This window comes from Amblyomma maculatum, chromosome 1, assembly GCF_055883805.1.
Source record: "Amblyomma maculatum isolate TAMU_Amacu chromosome 1, ASM5588380v1, whole genome shotgun sequence".
NCBI lineage: Eukaryota > Metazoa > Arthropoda > Arachnida > Ixodida > Ixodidae > Amblyomma > Amblyomma maculatum.
The window spans coordinates 316,519,888-316,535,763 of NC_139344.1; the positions used below are offsets into that span (position 1 = coordinate 316,519,888).

At 46.2% G+C, this 15,876-nt stretch overlaps 1 protein-coding gene across 1 annotated transcript in view; it reads right to left on the reverse strand.

The window, feature by feature from the left end:
* Positions 1–1,497: 1,497 nt before the first annotated feature.
* The window catches only part of LOC146207197 (metabotropic glutamate receptor 5-like), a 386,410-nt gene continuing 372,031 nt past the window's right edge, over positions 1,498–15,876 (reverse strand). The window contains exon 13 of the mRNA XM_084608314.1: positions 1,498–2,588. Coding sequence (XP_084464440.1) covers positions 1,637–2,588 — 952 coding nt within the window. The 3' untranslated portion in view covers positions 1,498–1,636. The remainder of the gene's footprint in view (positions 2,589–15,876) is intronic.

The following is a 15,876-nucleotide window of genomic DNA, read 5'->3' on the forward strand; positions in this document are numbered from 1 at the left end:
TGTCTAAGAAATACATCATCATGTATGCCAGGTATCACAAACGAGGGTACACGGTCTTTGGTATATGGTAGCTCAAGCCTTGGAGATAGCATGTCGGCTTGTCAAAACGTTTGCGCGGGGCCAAGACAGAGCCACCATTGTCGATAATTATAGCTATCGTAAGTGCTTTTTTACATTACTCTTCCCTTTTCATTAGGAATGTAACGTTGGTAATATTGATGAACAAAAATCTCGAATGATAAAAGCATCCTTCGAAGCTATCACAGTGTACTCAGAAAACATGCTATATTTTATTTTCTGAGGTCAGTTTTTCTACCGTTTTAAGAATTTCTTTCCTGCTCATTAAAAATCTAATCTTTGTCACAGGGTTGTTTTCTTCTCATCGCACAGTCATGACTGTTAGGAAATGATAGCTGGTATTAAGTTCGGCCTTCTCACAATTCTGTTTGCCTGCATGCGCTTTTGAGCTCAACATTCTTTTTAACTATGACGTTTGACATTGTGCTATACGCATAAAATCAATGAGAATAAATTAATAGAAATGAAAATGAGCCTGTAACTGCGCACATAACATATAAAGCCGTATCACGGATTACCGATTGCATGTACAGTTTTAAAGTGCGTTAATTGGAAACAATGCGGATGTGCATATATGGTGGCTACAATGTCTCAGATATGCTATGTAATGTTGAGGGAAGCGACATGCTACGATGCTACGGATTCATAGGTGTTACACCTACGAGTGGCTATAAAGAAATGGGATGGTTTTGTTCATTACGCTCATGAAACATACACGAGAAGGAATGTTGCGAAAAAAATCGGGCCAAACGTAAAAACAGCTTGGCCGCGTTGCATTTGGCATCAATCTCAAAGGTGGAAAGCAAAGCACAAGTGCTGGCATTCTTGATTCGGTCTTACGACGAGTGGATTCCAGTGATGCTGTGGAGCACGATGCTAACCATGAGGTTGAACCGCCTGAGCTTTTGCGCGTCTGTGCATGCTGGGTTTGTATCGGGGTCATGAGAACTCCGTAATCCTAGTCTACATATTACAACAAGTGGCTAACAGGTGCAGTCCTCTCCATTGAAATTGCCCAAGGAATGAAAGAAGCAAAATAAAAACATTGTGTCGCGCCAAAGTATGGCGCGAAAGGAACAAAACAACACTCTTTCCTGCTTTTGTTTTTGCTGCGGTAGAATTGGAGGACACCATTACCGCAGACGTCAACACACCGGCTCGAAAATGGTTACGAAGCAACGATGGAACGAGGGAAGCTTCAAGCTTCACACGGATACTTCACATAAACAGGAAGACCTGCCTGGGAGCTGAACATCTCGCGAGACGAAGACAACGCTGCGACTGCTTAATTACAAAGCCGTGAGACATGAGACTTTTGCGCGTCCGTGCCACCTTACAAGAAAACACACCGGCAGTGGTAACAGCGCCATCTGTCCACAGCCGCAGTGACTAACGCGGGCTGGAAGGAACTTGGCTGCCCGACAACGCATGTAGAGATACATAGAGCAGTGGTTAGTGGGCCATTTCCAAGGGCAGGAGGGGAATGAAGTGGAAACACACACACAGCACGAGACGTCTAGATGCCAGAAATGGCAGGGCAGGAGGGCGGCGGCGGGGCTCACTTGCCGAAGCGTTCTTGGTCTGAGCATCCTGACGACGGGCCGGCCCAGTACACGGGCTGCTGGCCGGTCCCTTGAGCATTGCCGTTGTACGACCTGAGCAGAAGTTGGGCCGACACCTCGGCCCACGGGGACGACGAAGTGGAGGCTGCGATGTCTTCGCCGCTGCTCCTCCGATGAGGAGTCATCACGGGCGAGGCGGGAGTCTGACGCACGCGCACCGCATCCGGACTACCGAGGCTGATGATGATGTTCTTGTAGACAGCGGCGTCCTCGCTGCCGCTGCTGGCGCTCTCTTCCACGATGGATGAGGCGCCCTCCAAAAGGGACTCGTCGCTCTTGAAGGCCGCCGCCGCACTGCCGGAAACGGCACTTGCGGCGCGGCCGTGCCGGGCCGCACCACCGGGCTGATGCTGCTGCAAACTGCCACCGCGAAACACGACGTCCAGCACCTCGTCGTCGCTGACGGTGGGCACATGGCGGCAAAGCTTTCGGTGTCGCAGCCCTGGCGCCAACTCGTAGTCCTCGTCGTCAGGTGACAGCGTGGACATGAGCGTCTCAGAGCGAGCAATGCGTCTGCGCAGACAGGGCATCCACATTTCGACCAGGTCGTCGGTCGTCTGGCACGACACCTCGCGGCTAGAGGCTGAGGCCGCACCGTACGCGGCCTGCTGGAGTGCTCCCCCGACTAGGCGCTTGCGCTCTTGGGCGCCGGGAGGCGAGTCAGAGGTGGTTCGCTGCGCGGGGACCTTGTTGGGACCAAAGAGCGGCTCGACCGAGTGGCGCAGCTGGGTACGCCGGTCGAGCGCCTCGGCGGCGCGCACCGCGCGGATGTGCTGCGCCACACTGGCCGCGATGCGGTCTTGCTTGCTCGCCCGGAACCTTTCCAACAGGTTCAGGCTCTTGGTGCGCGTCGGCGGTGGCTTGAGCACTGTCTCTCCGGAGTGGTTCCTGCATCCGCCAACAAAGCGACAAGTGAGAAATTAGCCGCGGGCACTCACTCGGTCGTTTTAGCTAGACATGTTCGTCCTCCACGCGTCGCTCCACGCGTCGCTCCACGCGTACAAGACACGCTATCCAACTTTCTGTTTTTACCACCTCTGTTCTTATCCGTCAGCTCCGTCGCCTTTACTTCCGCGTCCTGAAAGGTTTCGCGGCTCTTGTAGCCTCCTCTCCTCACTTGACAGACCATTCTAGACTGACAATCAACGTGAAGAACGCTTGAAACGACGGGCTGCACAATCGCAAGGCGAACACAATATTAGGGACGTGCAAGACATCGTTTGGTTAATTGTGAAATACGCTCAAATTCCGGATGGGGATACCAATGAGGCAAATAATCTCGAGGAGAAAAAGCGATAAGCCAGAGAGCACGTTTTACGTTAGAGAACTTGAACTTTACCGTCCGTCTAATCGTGTCCTGATAAAAGGCGAATCAGCGCATTAACGACGATACAGAGAGAGGCGGGTAAAAAGGAGTGTCATCTTCTGCCTCCTAATTATTACTTTTTTTCTCACCTCGTGAAAATTAAGAAGCACATGTCCGAGATAGGAGATAATCAAGATTCTCTGGTGATCGTCGGCGGTGAAGTCTTCCCTGATAGGCTTCAAGTCTCTGTGTTAATTTCTCGCCGAATGAAAACCCTTCCACAATAAACTACATTTCCTTCTGAGGACAACATGATGTAACAGTTAATCTTCTAAACGAATTTTCCCTTCACACACTTCAATGCAACAGCTGATACGGTATAACACAGCACACTTTGAATAGCCATCTGCGAATGCGTTTATGCGACTCCTGCCTAATGTTCATTTCAGTAAGTGATCGGGAAGAGGTAGTAAGGGTTACGGCGCTCCGGCTGCAAAACAGCGAGCCGGGGCACTTCAAGTCAAGCCAATAGTCGAACTTTTAGTTAACACGCGAACAAAAAAAAAAAAAAAGCCTCTGAAGAGCGCGCCATACGAGACATGACCTCGCGGTAGTTTAACCTACTGTACGCCTTTATCGTTGCGTTAGCGGCATAAACGTCAGTGTTGAGCTGTTGAAAGAATACTATTTGTACTTTTATGTCATGCATAGTGCAGTACGGCAGCACGATGCAGAGGGTTAGAAGCAAATAACTTCCCGTTGCGATTGTTCCTTCCTCTCTTTTCTAGTCTTTGCTGCAGCAGCATGGACAAGACTAGGAATGGACTAGAATTCGGCTCTTTGCTTGCCACGTGCTGTGAATTTATTATTATCTTCGGTGGGTCAGTACCTGCTGCATTCTATTCCCTTACTGTTTCTTATTTTCGTGGAGGTAATCCAAAAGAAAAACAACAACAAAGAAAACGCCTTTTTAGGAAGGTTTTACGCCGCGCAGTGGAACATACTGTGTCCAAAATTATTTCGGGCTACTTTCTCTGAGAGGCATCCGTGTAATCTACGCATGGATTTAACAGTTAAAAATAAGGTACGAATCACCATGGTGGCTTAAGGGCTTTGGTGCGTTCAGCTACTCAGTCTGTGCTGTGTGATGTCAGTGCATGATAAATAACTCTAGGCGGGAGAAATTATTCGAAAACCCTGCACTATGCCGCCTCACAAAGCTCATAAATTTAGTTTTGACATGTTATGCCCCACCAGCCGTAGAATATATTATCGGTTGCATATACCTATACTGCAATCAATACCTGTAGTAACAGTATCAACGTTTATTCTCCGCACTCATTTTTCACACTTGCCATTCGGTCCATATGAACGCGCGTCGTACCATTTCAAGCGCTGTCAGGAGAAAAGTGAAAAGTACCCCCCCCATCTCTATTATAAGTTCATAGCCTGGCAACTCTGTATGAAAAGCAGTGGTCAGCCCTAATTGCAAAATGCAGAAGAACTAATCAAACATTTCTTTCTTTCAACCAGCTCGAGACAACTTCTATCGCAATATCATCGCCAATTTTTTCAGTTTCTCGTGGTTCTGAGAGAGCGAAGAAAGATACCAATGTGTCTAGGCCTCCATTTTTAGTCTCTTCAATTGCAACGCATTCTGCTCAAACAGAAGGCATTATTTGATTTAAAAGAACTAAATAAGGAATGTCTCTAAATTCGTTTATCCCGCTGTGACCGCGATAATAATAACAAATAATAATAAAAACATCGTGCTAAGCTTGGGCACGTTGACTCTGAACGCGCACATGTGTAAGAGAGAGCAAAACGTAAAAGTAAAACAGCTGTAGACACACCCGAAAGTTTACCTACAAATATAGAGCTACTGTTATGCTCGCTGTTTCCGGAGTATACGGCCTCGAGGGGATTAGATTATACTTCGCTCGGAAATCTCGCTCCTGATGCTTGTTATAGAGAACCGACAGTTTTGCTCTATACGTGGAGTCTTTCCGAACTTGAACGGTCATTCGGTATGGATGCGACACCCAATGCTCTGACACAGCTTGTCAACGTGGTATGTTTTTCACATATGACTTATGCACACGGAGCGAAATGTACGAAAGAAAAGTGCAGAAGCGTGCCTACGTGGCCTGAGACAGCACGGACGCAGCACAGGACCCACCGAATTTCCCGACGTTATTTGCAGTTCGAGACGGACAGCGGCCCTTGTGTACCAAAGGCAGGGCGAGCAACGGAGCATCATGAATCAAGCTTGTTCGTTTGGGGGCTGCTGTCGATGAAGTTTGGTACTGACCAGGAAGGAGCCTGCATCAGCGCCAATGCCATCACTACAGCCTCCCCTAGAGTCGGGAAATAAATCCTTTCGTCTCACTTTCTCTCTCCACACGCTGCTTTGAGCGTGGCCGGTTGAGATGCGAGTTCGCGTCGGCTGGGTGCAAACAATAGCGCGTGGTGAGGATGCAGCCCCTGTGCGCACGGAGCGGCGGCGTACGTCCTCCACAATGTTTCGCCCTCAAGTGTATGAGAGCGTTACCTAAAAGTACACATGTTGAAGGGCTGTGCAACAGTGAAAAAAAGATTCTCATTCCTAGATAACAATATACTCGCCTTAGATGTCATATTTCAGATATTGTAAACGCGGGGTTCAAAACGGGAACGGTATCTAAGCCCGCAAGGTGACGGGTATTTCTATCGAAAGGGGAGTTTGAGATGAAACGCGTCTCAGCCAGATTTTGTATGCATGGCTTTGAGGCACAACCGACTCGTCTGGAGTGGAGGAGAGAAGTCAGCCATTTTATGTGAACGCCACACGATGACGTTTTACGCGCGATAGGTTTTTGTGCCCACAATCTCGTCACCTGTCGGTGCTGCCTGTGGCCTTAATCTGCAAGTGGTCCTTCATCAGCAGTTTCTCCGCCTCTTAATACAACAGAAATGTCTATCTCCCCACTGGCCCAGCATGTCAGTTGCCTACTTGCTGCTTCTCATCTCAAATAAGGCTTTCTACCCTGCACAGAGCAATGTTGCAGAAGCCAAATAGGATAATTTCTGTCAGAAATATTTACAGCGCAATTAAAAGTAATTGTTTATATTTGTTTCTCGGCGTATTGAATTAGAGCTGCGCCTCAGAATGCATGAAAAATAAGTTAGGGGCATTTTATATTTTTAGTCTTTATAAATAACATTGCGCAAGATATTGAATGCAAATTGACATTATATGCGGATTATTGTGCCATTTACGAGAACGTAGAAAATGATCATTATATTAGCAGTTTGTAGAATGAACTAAACAAATTTCATGTTTGATGCACTATGTGGTGCATATCTTTGAACAGTTCTAAACGTCGACTTGTGTCATTTAACCGTAAACGCATTCCTGTGAGATCAGTCCATAATTTGGACACACTACTTCTTGAGAAGGTCCAAGATTACAAATATTTCAAGGTCAATTTTTCAGAACATTTTCTATGAAATAGACATGCTGAATATTTAATCTTAAAGTCACCTCAAATGCCAAACCATTGTTAGGCATAATTTTCGTAATCCTCCCCAAAGTAAAATAACTGCTTTACATGTAATAGGGTATGCTTGCGCGGCATGGGACCCTGAAGGGTCTAATCTTGCAGAAAAGCTTGAACGTACCCAAAGCCAAACTGTAATATTTGTTTCTGGTAATTATTATTTCCTTAGCAGTTTTAGATTAGTTAAGGAGAATCTTGGATGAAAAAACTTGCACACCACCAATTAACTGCAAGATAAGAATGTTTCTTGAATTTGCTTTGGTCTCACAGGAATAAGCAAGAACTTGTACAGTTTCCCTCTCCACTTTATCTCTAAACTTTGAGACCACGAGCTGAAAGTTCTTGAAACGCGCTGTCAAACTGATGTCCACCGTAATTAATGTTTTCCCCATACACTTCCGCTTACAGGAATAGGCTGCCAAAGAGCACTGGTTAATCCGAAACGTGCTCCTAGTTTCATTATTTTCTCTAGCTGTCTGCCGCACACTCATACTATTTCGTTTAGTTGATTTCTTTTTGACAGTATTGCGCTTTATATGACGTTGTACGCTGTCTATTTACTCTTTTGCGAATTTTTGCACCACGATGCTTCGAAGACCATTGCCATCAAGGTGACTTGTCGTTGTTGCGTATATTGGTATCTTATTGCTATAAACAACTATGCTTAGCCATTTTGCTTTCTTCTGACAATGTTCCTTTAGAGCATATGTTTCCCCGCAATATCTCCCCTGCAATATTGCCCCTGAGGTGCTGTAGCTGCATACATAAATAAATAAATAAATAAATAAATAAATAAATAAATAAATAAATAAATAAATAAATAAATAAATAAATAAATAAATAAATAAATAAATAAATAAATAAATAAATAAATAAATAAATAAATAAATAAATAAATAAATAAATAAATAAATAAGAATTCAAATACCTTCCCTAGAAGTCGATTTATCTCGGCTTTATTCTTTCAACAAGCAAACAAACAAACAAACAAACAAACAAAAAGAATGACCATTGAACAAGTCATTCAGTAGTTGTCCGGGAGATTTTTTTAGGTTGCAACTTTAGCGGTGCATTCCCACTACTTTGGAACCAAAGGTACCGTTTAAATAACGATATGTACATCAATAATTTCTCCTGTTTCCTTTACTTTGAATTACTAGCATATAAATTATTTTCTATTTACCCAGTTTCTCAGTTGCCTTTTAAATAATACTCTGAGACGCTCTGCGGCTGATATGACGCTACATAATCGTCCTTCTAGGCGTCTCGTGCTCCCATCCGCATGTGCCGGACGTGGCTTTCAAATACGCGCCCCGAATATACTTGTCTGGCTATTGCAGTGTAGGTAGCAGAACCATAGGCAAATTAAAGCTCATCAGGTCGACTGTTTCTTGACTTGTCTCCCCCTACGAAAATTGTAGACAAGGGTAATAGATTCTGGCCCAATTAAGAATGCCATAAGTGAACTCCGAAGGCTAAAACTTGGCCTCGTTCATCGTACCTCTACGAGCGTATTTAGCGCACGTGCCAAGAGAAGGAGGCCACTCCAGGGGCGGGTGCTTTGTGTGCATCCCTGTGTGCTGAAACAAACAGCTCGACGCACGACACGGTTTCCAGCGACTGGAGAGGCCGCGAGACCGAGGCAGGCGACAGCGAGCGAGCCTCATTAATTATGCGTGACTTCTCACGAACAAGGCGAGGAAAAAAGAAACGCTGATCGAAGACAACAAGAAAGGGTACACTCGGAGGTAGAGGGGCGAGGGAGGAGGTGAGGCGAAGGGACTTTGGGTTCTCTTGTCAAGGACCATTAGCCTCGGCCAGGATCGATGAGGTTCAGAAGGAAATAAAGGGAAGTGGAGAGGGGGGAGTAAGGACTATGTTCACCACACGAAGACGAGCCACGGAGTTGGTCGCGGCCTCTGCAGCTCTAGAGTAGAGAGAGCGTGTTGGCAGGCGGCGCTAAAGATGCCACCGCCAGCACACTGTCCAAGAAGCTTCTCCTCCCTTGCCTTCGCTTCAGCTCACGCGATGAGGCCCGCCCTACCCCCTCGCCAATGCTCCCGGGAAATCTGCGCAGTGTCGCAGAATGAGCGACTGCTGTGCGATCACACGTCTGCGAATCGGCCAGGACAGGTTGTCAGGACAGATTTTCCTCTCCACGTTCTTGTTTGTGTCTGTTTGACTGGGTTTTCGAGTTCAAGTGACGTGTGGTTCTGGATTAGCTGAAAGCGACACCGAATGCTTCGAATGCACGGAACCGCATGGGGCGTACGGGCTTTTATACTCACCCGGCATGCAATGCATTGCTATGTGCGCCTTACGAAGCAAGGCGCAAGGCCGAGGTACATACGCACCAGCATTTGAACTTTTAAACCACAGTCCCTATCGCGAACGAGGCGTTTTCAGTGTTGGTTAACAGAAAACGAAGCACTGTAACCCCTCTTTTAAAGAATCCCCTGCCCTGAAACCTAGTCTTCGTTATCGGCATTAGCCAGTCTCCATGCAGGGACAGCTACTACCGTTAGCTGGCCTCCACTGCCATTCTAACCGAAACTGCACTTCATCAAATCTACGCTGCTTGGACGCTCAATATTACCATGCTCAGAGACTTTCGGGGCTTTCTTGTATAATCCGGCTGACTGATTTCAAGCTAAAAAAAAAAAACTTTATTGCGACGAGGGCAGAGCACAGCAAGCTTGATTGTAGAGCATACATGGAGCGCTCATGCTTGCCATTGTTTTCGGCCTCTGTGAGTGCTTCACGGAAAAAAAGAAGCGCAGACGAGAGCTAAGTGCTGTAAAGGGAAGTCAGAAACAATAGCGCAAAGCATTGCACTGCAAAGCAAAGCCTAACCAGGCGAGAAATAGCGATTACATTAGAGGGTTGTTAAATAGTACAAAAACAGGGTCCACATTGTGAAAACTAAAATGAAAAAAAAAGGAAAGATTTTTAAAATATGATTTTATTTTATTATCAGGAGGTTTAACATTATGGAAAAGTCCCCTCGCGAACTGGAAGTGCAGGCGGCGAAACGAACCGAACAAAAAATAAAGAAAAAGGTGAAATAAACACAAGAAAAGTAGAAGGCGTATAGACTGTTTTTCTCTATCGGAAACTCTGGTATGTCTTACCTGCCGCCGCGCCAACTGCAAGATACGAGTTTCCGAAGCAATCTCGGCGAGGCACCGAGATTGCTGGTAATGTTTTCATACGGAGCGCGTAAAATGAATTTTCCCATTTCTGCAGTACGCACTGAGCGTGCCTTCCGTGACGGACCGTTCTGCTCTGGGACGCGAACGGCTTTATATGTAGATATTTCTGTTCCAGCTTCTGCTTGGGATCAAGTGTAGAAAAGAAAGTAGGGTATTCTGTGCAGGCGACGGTATTGCTTGACAAGGATGTATGCCGGCACCAACGGGCACGTGATATATACAGAATCTACTGACGCGCCGTCTCCTTCTGGCCTTCTCCCTTGTATAGGCGTTCGTTTGCAGACGTGTTTCCTCTCGAATCGATCGCATGCATCTGGCAGGCACGCCTAAAACGTTCCTTCGAGTCCCGCGCTTCTTGCAATTTAATTTTTCCTTTTCCCGGTCGGCCAAACGTATCGCCTTCCACCTACACAAACGCGTAAAATGCGTCTTGACAAAGAGAGCGAGTAAAAAAGTTAAACAGAAACAATAAACTGTGACTCCATCTGTCACTTGCCTAAGTGAAAATCTCGTTCAACTTCGCGCCACGGCGATGTGACCTTTGTGAAAGTCAAAACATCACTCGAGATGCATACGTAACAATGACTTTCGCATATGCGCTTTGTAGATGCTGGCCCGGAAAACTGCTAGTGTGTTTTATATCTCTTTCGAATGCGAAGGTACCCCGCTGTCGGACTGCCATCATGCGTGTGGCCCAAAACGCGCAATATACTGTGATGTCTTTCCAGCTTTCCAACGTCTTCGACGCATCATCGAAAGTCTCCTCGATTTCATCAGAGGTGGAGATGTATATTCCTGGGGCTTCACGGAAGGATTTCCATTTTTTACTGAAAAAGCGAACTGACTCCCCTGACTGGCGCCGGTATTCTGCGAATGCCAGCGCGTGCATTATGGTTAAGAAAAGTAATAGCTTTCTCCCTAGTTCCGCCCCATGCCGCATTTTATGGGAGGCACCACGCGACGATGCACACCTGGTGTTGAGACAGGAAAACCATGCAGGTCGCGACAAAGACCGACTGTAATAAAGACACGCACAGATAGCACTGCTCCAGCGCGCACCTTTTAGTTCATTCATAGCCTTCGCCGCTAGCGAAAAAACACTACGGGCAGCCTGGCGCTACATTAAACCTGTTGATAGTTCAGTCGTTCAGTCGTGTCCGACTCTTCGTGACCCTATGCACCATATCACGCCACGCTTTCCGGTCTCTCACTATCTACCAAACATCACATAACTTCATCTGCAGGGCCTCGAGGATGCCACCTAAGAATCGCGTTCGCTGCCTACCCCTTCTCCGGTGACCCTCAACCTTTCCCAACATCAAATCTTTCTCCAGCGACTCCTCCCTTCTCGTCAGATGACCAAAGTAGCTGAGCTTTAATTATAACATTTGACCCTCCGATGAGCAGTCAGGGTTTATGGTCGAAATATCGACTGATTTGAACTTCTGGCAGTCCAAGGAACTCTCAAGAGTCTCCGCCAGCACCACACTTCAAACGCGTCAATTCTTCGGCGGTCAGCTTTCTTCACAGTCCAACTCTCGCATCCATACATCACAACTGGAAAAACCATAGCACGGGTTATACGGATCTTGGTTGGCAGACTAATGTCTCTGCTCTTTACTAGGCGGTCAAGGCTAACCATTGCTTTCTTTCCCAGAAGCAGGCGTTTCCTAATTTCATGGCTGCAGTCTCCTTCCGGGGTAATCTTGGAGCCAAAGAAGAGAAAATCTGTCACAGCTTCCACTTGTCCCTTGATGCTCCAGGACTTGATAGGGCAATACGACATGATCTTTGTCTTTTTAATGTTCAGTTTAAGCCCGAAATTCTCACTCTCTTCTTGTACGCGCATCAGAAGTCTCTTGAGTTCCACTTCACTTTCTGCCATTAAAGTGGTATCATCCGCATATCTAAGGTTGTCTATACGTTTTCCAGCAATCTTCACTCCAGCTGAAGACTCGTCCAGACCGGCCTGCCTCATGATGCACTCAGCATATAGGTTAAATAGGCAGGGCGACAGTATGCAGCCTTGTCTCACTCCTTTCTCAATCGGAAACCAATCAGTGAGACCATGCCCAGTTCTGACTGTGTTCTCTTGCCCTTCATACAGGTTCCTGAGGAGACAGATGAGATGAATTGGAATTCCCATATCTTGGAGAGCTTGCCACAATCTGCTGTGGTCTACGCAGTCAATCGCTTTCGCATAATCAATAAAGCAGAAGTGGATGGGTTTCTGGAACTCTCTTTCTTTTCCATAATCCAGCGAAGGTTGGCAATCTGGTCTCTAGTTCCTCTGCCCTTGTGAGACCCAGCTTGCGCGTCCGGAAGCTCCCGATCCGCATACTGCTGCAGCCTACCATGGAGGATTTTCAACATCACCTTGCTAACATGCGAAATAAGCGCAATCGTGCGGTAGTTGGAACAATCTTTGGCACTGCCTTTCTTTGGAATGGGGATGTAAACTGACCTCCTTCAATCCTGTGGCCACTGCAGGGTTGTACAAATGTGCTGACATAATGTATACAGAAGATTAACAGCATCATGGTTGAGCTTTTGAAGCAACTCAGCTGGAATGCCATCCATTCCGATAGCTTTGTTCTTAGCAAGGCTGGCTAAGGCCCATTAAACTTCACTCTTCAGGGTGCCCGGCTCGAGATCATTAATCACAACCGTTTTATGTTGGGTTTGCACGTCCGGGTCCTTCTTGTACAGGTCTTCTGTGTATTCCTGCCACCTCTTCTTTACCTCTGAGGCTTCAGTGAGGTTCTTGCCTCGGTTGTCCTTTATCACGCCCAGCTCAGCACAGAAACTTCCTTTGATATCTTTGATTATCTTATACAGAGCTCCTGTGTTTTTCAATTGGCTGTTGATCTCAACTGCTTGGAACTGTATGTTCAGGAAGGCATTCTTATCTCTCCTTGCTATTTTCTGAAAATCCGCATTGAGAACCTTGCATCTTTCTCTTTCCCCCCTAACTTTTGCCATCCTCCTTTCCTCTGCTATTTGCAAAGCCTCTTCAGTTAACCAGTTTGCTTTCTTGCATTTCTTTTGCTTTGGAACTACCTTAGTAGCAACCTCTTGTATTATATCACGACCATCAGTCCATATCTCTTCAGGCTCTCTGTCTTCTAGATCTAATTCTTGAAATCGATTCCTCACGCCCACAGCATATTCTGATGGAATTTGATCTAGATCATACCTGAAAGGCCTTCTAGGGTTCTGCGTTTTCCTCAATCGAAGCTTAAATTTGGCAAGAAGCTGATGATCGGTGCCACAATCGGCCCCAGGCCTTTTTTTTTACTGCTTGTATAGCGCTTCTCCATCTCTGTTGGCAAAGAATATAATCGATCTGATTCCTGTACAGACCGTCCGGTGAAGTCCATGTGTACAGGCGCCTCTTGTGCTGTTGAAAATGAGTATTCGCTATAGTCAGGTTGTTTTCTTGACAAAACTCTACTAGCCTGTGCCCAGCTTCATTTATCTCACCAAGGCCGAATTTGCCTGTAATTCCGGATATTTCTTCAATCCCGACCTTAGCATTCCAGTCTCCTATCAGAAAAAGGACGTCTGATGATAGAGTGCAGTCTAAAAGGCATTGCAGGTCAGCATAAAATATCTCAACGTCAGCTTCTTCAGCAGTAGTGGTCGGTGCATAGACTTCGATAACTGTTATGTTGAAAGGGTGACCTTAGATCCGACGTGAAATCATTCGGTCGTTTTTGGGGTTGTACCCTAGCACTGCTTCGCCCATTCTTCTGTTTACTATGAGAGCGACCCCATTCCTTCTGGATTCGTGCCCACAATAAAAGAGTTAATGGTCGCCGGAATTAAATTCTCCCATTCCGGTCCACTTGAGCTCGCTGATACCCAAGATATCAATGTTCAATCTGTCCATTTCTCGCTTGACGACATCCAGTTTACCTTGCCTCATAGATCTTACATTCCTTGTTTCTATGTGATATATCTCCTTGCAACATCGGACTTTCCGGTCGCTTCCCGACACGTCCAGAACTGAGCGTCCTTTTGGCTTTAGCATAGCTGCTTCATTCTCCCTGGAGCTACTAGGAATCGGCCTTTGTTCATTCCCAGTAACATGTGGGACGCCTTCAAACCTGGGGAGCTCATCTTCCGGCGCCCTATCATTAACGCTATTGTGACTGGCCATAGGGTTTTCTTGGCAGGAAATACTGGAGTGGATTGACATTACCTTCTGCAGTGAATCACATTTTGTCAGAACTCTCTGCCGTGACCTGTCTATCCTGGGTGGCCCTACACAGCAGAGCTCACGACTTCATCGAGTTTCGCAAGCCCCTCCGCCACGACAAGGCAGGGATCCATGAAGGGGAAACCTGTTGATAAGAAGGGTTCTGTCATTTTTCTTCGTCGCTATAGTTTAATTATCTGTCCTCGCTGTAATGCCCAAGCACTTGTTTTGCGCATGGGCAGCGGGTAACTGCAGTGCCGTCGCACAAAGCGGAATCGCGGTATGACCTCTGGCGAGAGAAAAACATTATAGAAATAAACACTCTCCGCTAAAATACAAAAAGGAAAAAGTTTTGAAGTATAACTCGGAATTTTTTTTTTTTTTTAGAATTTAGTTATGGCTTGTTTAAAAAAAATTATAATTTGATGATAATGACAATGGCAGGCGAACAGGTCAACCGAGCGCCCTCAACGGCGAGAAAGGTAACGAAAGTTGGCGTACGCGGTCCCATAGGACCCTGTTTTCTGTGCAGATCTCTATTTCAGTCGGTTTTGGTCTCGACACCAGTACTACATATGTCAGGTGGCATCCCCATGCATAGCGGCACTGTGCGAAACTCGAAAGGGACAACTGTCAATTTTCCACATGACGGTACTTAAAGCTGTTTTATCGTGCTTAAAAGATGAGGAGGTGAAGACATTGCTTAATGGCCACGATAAATGATCGCCTGCTAATCAGCCTGGCAGACTAAGTTGGATTACTAGGTTAGCACTGTCATATAGGGGCCTCGCTATAGGCTTAGATACAACAATAACACCTTAGATTTAAATGTTGCTATGCGACAGCTAGCTCCCCAAATCTGCGCACTTCTGAGGAGAAACCGTAAGAGCTAAGCACCCTGAAAACAAAAAGAAAGAAGTTCCTTTCGGTGTGATTTCATTCAGAGCGTTTAATACCCCAAAGCGTAAGTGCTCAGGCTATGAAGGACGCCGTAGTGAAGGGTTCCGGAAATGTCGACCACCTAGGGTTTTTTGATGCGAACTGACATCGCAGCGAACCTTGCTTTTCGCCTCCATCGAAAAGTGCCCACCGCGGCTAGGATTTGATTGTTTTATCCTCGCAATTTCTCACTAAGGCGTGGCCTGATGTCGCATGAAAAAGTCAAGATTGGAGCAGTGTTTTCTTTCGCATCAATCGCTGCTTCTTTAGGGTTTGCAAACACTGGTTGCGTGATAGACGTACGATCCTTCCCTGATCAAAGTGTTCCGCGTGATTAGCAGCCGTCGATATCTTGGGGCCGATCGTGACTGAGCCATTTTATTTTGGGGTGTCTACTTGTAAAGCCGGGATTTATAAGAGCTGTGAGGGAAGTCGTTGCGGCGCCCAGTTGAAAATGACGACGAAGTCAATTAAGAATATATGCTATAACTGCAGGTTTTTGTAGCATTGTGGGGATGGATTATGTGACCGCAACAGGGCCAGTGCAGTTGCAGCTACAGGAGAATGTGCGATTTTATACAGGGTGCAGTCGATTAAAAGTTCAAGTTATAAAATACTGCGACAATGTGTGTTGCGACTGTAAAACATTATCTGTTTTTCGGCTAAGTGTAAATAAAGCATTCCTAGCAAAGCTTCAGGAGCTGCTCATTCATGGCCGCAAACAAAGCTGGACAAGAATTACATTCCTACCGAAAAAAACCAAGAGAAATCTATATAAATAAACTCATACGTGGGTGCTCATACTGAACTGACAATAAACTTGTACAAATCTCACATCCCCACATACAAATATCACGGTTTATGCGTTTGTTATGGGAAAATATGATGATATTGTTCTTCATAGTCTTTTTTTCTCTTTTTTTTTTTGGGGGGGGGGGGGGGGGCTGGGATTGTTCCGCAAAAACAGCAGCCGGTAGCC